This window comes from Pogonomyrmex barbatus, unplaced genomic scaffold (assembly GCF_055798465.1).
Source record: "Pogonomyrmex barbatus isolate J1 unplaced genomic scaffold, ASM5579846v1 scaffold18, whole genome shotgun sequence".
NCBI classification, from domain to species: Eukaryota; Metazoa; Arthropoda; class Insecta; order Hymenoptera; family Formicidae; genus Pogonomyrmex; species Pogonomyrmex barbatus.
Window position 1 is genome coordinate 3,902,357 of NW_028297114.1, and position 4,797 is coordinate 3,907,153.

The 4,797-nt window shown below is 38.8% G+C and overlaps 1 protein-coding gene across 2 annotated transcripts; it reads right to left on the reverse strand.

Annotated features, from left to right (window-relative positions):
* Window positions 1-18: 18 nt before the first annotated feature.
* LOC105431695 (uncharacterized) lies at window positions 19-4,651 on the reverse strand. Of its 2 annotated transcripts, none has more exons than XM_011646063.3 (4): window positions 4,197-4,651; window positions 3,305-3,736; window positions 2,973-3,197; window positions 19-2,823 (listed from the first exon to the last, which is right to left on the reverse strand). In XM_011646063.3, the coding sequence occupies exons 1-4, from the start codon at window positions 4,335-4,337 to the stop codon at window positions 1,360-1,362; spliced, it is 2,262 nt and encodes a 753-aa protein (XP_011644365.2). In that variant the 5' UTR covers window positions 4,338-4,651; the 3' UTR covers window positions 19-1,359. The 2 variants fall into 2 exon arrangements, with proteins under 2 accessions (XP_011644365.2, XP_088931294.1); XM_089075168.1 differs by having other exon boundaries at window positions 4,147-4,270.
* Between the last annotated feature and the right edge of the window lie 146 nt (window positions 4,652-4,797).

Sequence of the window (4,797 nt, forward strand, 5' to 3'; positions counted from 1 at the left end):
AATGACTAAAGATACATATCGGTGTAAAGCTTTTTATATTTTCTTTCAAGATTCTGTTAATAATATTACATCCATCGCAATCTTACAAATATAATATATTCAATTATTTTATCGTATATCACAATTTCTACTTTGTGTAGTGCAAAAAGCTGATTTATATTTACTGAGAGTTTCCCTGGCAGCTGCATATACAGTATTCATAGTGATTATATCTATTCTCTGGATTATTCTATGAAAATTCAAAAAACGTTCATGATTACAAAACATTATCAATGCACAACATTTCTCATATGAACGCATCAGCTTTCGATTAAATAGTATCTTGTTATATAAGAAAATACTCTTTTTTTACAATATTAATGTCCTTCTTTTATGATAAACAAAAGTTTTACACACACACACACACACACACACACACACACACACACACACACACACACACATACACATACAGGAGTATGTAAAAAGATGGAAATCTAAGAAAATTACAATCTGTCATAATTATATCTGTATACTTGTGAACAAAATCAAAAAACCAATCATATTTTTTATATATCAATATAATCTAATATTTATATAAATATATTATAAATACATTTTCCATACATTTTTCGCTTTTTATTAAAATTTTTTATTAAAAACAAAATCAAGAGTACTGTATTTTATATTGATTCATTTCAATGATTTATATCATTGATTTGAAGTTCATTATGTTCGATAATAAATGTTGCTGATTTATATTTCAATATTATTTTACGTATATATAGTTTTAAAAGAATATATCTTATATATTAAATCCATTTGTACGATAAATTGCAGAAATCGGCATTAAAACAAAACTTATTTATTTTTTGAAAAAAAAATTTTAAATATAAGCTAAAATATTACGATTTAATGTGATAATTTGCAATAGTCTTTCCGAAATTACGAATAATATACATTCATTCGTTTATACTGATCTTTCTAGAATTTTATAATTATTTTGTTTGTTAACAAATAATAATTAAAATTTTAATGTATTAGAAAATAATATAATTATGAAATATCTGTATTTACATTAATCATTAATAATTACAATATGATGTCTCGGAAAGAAAATTAAAAGACGATATCATTATAGAATATATAAAATCATGTTATACTTTAATGCTTCGAGATAACTTTCAATCTTCATATAAGAATTATACTGCTTGTAAAAATATCTTTATATAAAATTCTTGACAATGTACACTGATAGAATACACTATGGTGATGAAAGCAGTTCATTATCTAACAAATGCGAATGAAACTTTTTTAGCACCCAAATTGTCGGCTTGAACGCGGTTCGCAGAATTCGAAATGTCATTTTCGTTTACAATCTCAATCCGCGGTGATTTGGATCCCATCATGTGTTTCTCTGACTATGATATCGGACGAAAGAATCATCTTGACCTCCGCATCTTCGTTGTGCGGCACAGGCGCGTCCTTTTGTACAGCATTCGTCGTAATATGATGTTTCTTTTTATGACACATCATGGTCGACCTGGACACAAAGGCTTTGCCGCATACGTCGCACTCGTATGGCCGCTCGCCAGTGTGTAAACGCTTGTGAATTGCCATCGGACTGAATTGTGTGAACGCCTTGTCGCAAACATCGCACTTGTAAGGACGTTCGCCTGTATGCGACCGTCGATGGCAACGTAACGCGGCGCGTCGAGCAAATACCTTTCCGCAAGATTCGCATTTGAAACTTTTCTCTCCGGTATGCATAGTCGAATGGATCTTGAGGTCGACCCGCGTAAGAAATCCTTTGCCACACACCTCGCACAGGTACGGTTTTTCGCCCGTATGGATGCGCAAGTGCGTGTTCAGGTAACTCTTGCTGACGAACATCTTGTTGCACACCGCGCATGGATACTGGCGATTGTCCGTACCAGAGTGGATCTTCTGATGGCTCTTGCAGAGGCCTTTGGTGATGAAACCACGACCGCAGATCTCGCACATGTACGGCTTCACGCCGAGGTGACGGTTCTCGTGGTCCAGCAGCGACTGTTTCGTCTTGAAGTGCTGACCGCACTTGGTGCATGGGTACGGTTTCAGGTCCGAGTGTACTCTTTGATGTACGATGAGATAGCTCTTGCATTGAAATCCCTTGCCGCACGTCGAGCAGTTGTAATCGAACTGGCCCGTGTGTGTAGCCGTGTGCTGCGCGAGGCCGATTTTACTGCGGAAGGCTTTCTCACACGTCGTACACTGAAACGGCTTTTCGCCCGTGTGTTTGCGCATATGCTCCTGCAACTTGTAATTCGTTCTGTATTGCTTGCCGCATTCCGTACACACTTTCGCGGTCCACTTCCGTTTCACCGTCGACTGCTTCTTCTGCCCTTCTTGATTGTCATTGCTCTCTTGTGGCGTTACTACGTTTAACTGTGCGTCCTTCTTTTCTTTATCGACTACCTCCGTTTTATATACATTGCATTGCTCCTTATGTAAATTTAACATCTCGACACTAGTAAAATATAAACCGCAAGGACAGCAACAGAAATGCTGTTCAAAGTGTACGGCTAGATTGGTCGTTTCCAAAGCTGCTTCGTTACAGAACGGGCAAACGTACCAGTGCGAACCGGTCTCGTCTATAGTGGGATTGTTAAGCGTAGACTCCAATAACGCATGTTTCGTTCTCTTTGTGTATTTAACCATTATCTCGCAAGGTACGTCGTTTATCTGACTTGTAGATGGTAAAGCATTTACGGAATTAACATGTTCTAGAGTTCCATTTTCAGTCATACAAGATTCGTCTATTTCGTTTTCTGTTTCAGGAGGAACAAAATTATCTGCCGGTACCTGAATCACAAAGTTATATTATAAACTTGATGTAAATAAAACGAGATTATGTGTAAATAATTTTTTATAATTATTCTATTTGCTTCTGATTATAAATTGTGATTAATTTTTCTTTGTGAGCTGCTTATTATTTAAAACAATGTACTTACATCATTTTTGAGTACGTGCTGTGGCTCTTCTGTGGTTAATCTATGGTATTCCTGTTTTATCGGATCCGCTTCGTATTTAACATTTTCACAATAATGCACTATCTGTTCTTGACTCTGATCTTCAGGATTGATAGAAGTGACATAATTTATACCCAATTGACTCAGGGGATCCAAGTTTCCACATATGCCGTTTTCCAAGTGCATTGCAATTTGATGATTTGAAACCTACAAAATAATCCATAGCTTACAGATTAAGATATAAATTAAAGTAAGAACAATTATAAGATCAAAATATAAGCAATCCATTAAAGAAAACATAAACATTTAATTACTTCTCGTATATGTGCATCAACCATTCTCACAGTGTCACCACTTAGACAATCAATGCCTGTAATGTCCGCATCCTGCTGACCTATCTCTTCCTGAGTGACTACTTGTTCACCGCCAGCTAGATCCATTTCGTCCATCACCTGCATCGTGTGTATGGTAGACTCTGCAGCTTCGTGAGATACAGCTGAATGGTTTTGTACATTTTCGCTATTAATCTGTATACTGTTCAAGTTTCTTTGCATTGTGCCCATGTTATTCACACTTGCCAAGTCGTGCTCTGTCATATGCACGACGTCTTCTTTACCAATTTCTTTTAACATTTCCATAAACATTCCTTCTGTATGTAAACACTTCTCGCGAAAATCGAACAACTGGTCTAATTTAAATGCACATTCTTCACATACAACCTTGGGCAACTGATCTGTCAATGACACCTGAAAATTTGAAAATTATGATAATACAATCATCCTAAAAGTTTTTTATTTGCTCTGACTTTTTACAGCATAGTTATCAGCATACTTGCTTATTTTGGAATAAAAATTAAATTAACAGAATTGTGTATTCTTGATACATCCTTAGAGGATTTCTACAAGAATATTGATTCTAATTAAATTCTCATGGTTGTATAAATTTAAATTCATAATTAATCAATTCAAGATTTATATAAAATTAATTAAAATTCATTTAACATTGCCAAATATTGGCTAAGATTGTACAAAAAACATCTCACAATCAAGAAAAAATAAGGAAAATAAGGATGATCACGAGAGAAAGAAGATATCGTGTATCTCCGTCTTGCTCCAAGAGGGTATTTAAAAATCGGGAATGTGAAAAGTTTATCTACCGCCGTCTCGGCATGATGCTGCGCTTGTTCGTCACGCCGCATCTTTTTACCTGAACCGGCAGGCAGGCTGCTATCTTCTTGTCGATGTTGCGCATCTGGTCGCCGGCCTCGAATATCGGCAGGCCCATCAGAATACCAGTTTTGGCCGCGCACAGGCGGCACAGGTAATCGAACTCCTCGACGACGGCCATGTCGACGGAGCCGAGGTGTCTCCTCACGCGCTGTCCCTTCAGCTCCGAGAAAAACCACCGAGACTGAATTCTCGAGTTCACCGGGGACGCGAAACGAGGAGGGAGGTAGGGGATTCTCTCAGAGAGCGCGGCGACGATTGCGATTCACTGGCTCACCGCGACGGGCATCCCCTACGACGGCGTCCCGCGAGAAACGTCGGCTCTAGAGCCTTCGCGACGGCGCGTCGCTCCGTAAATCCAAGCCAACCGTCCGTGCCGTACCATCGGGAGAGCCCGTCCTGTGTCGCGCGACGGAGAATCAGTTCGAGACAGTCCGAACTCCTCTCCCGGGAAGGTGGGGGGGGGGGAGCCGGTCGGCAGCGTCGCCTCCGCGGAGGCTCGGCCCGAACTAAGAGCCGGTCACGTGACAGTAACAGGGAGTCGCGCTAAATCCGAACGGCATGGTGCGCGTATATCCCTG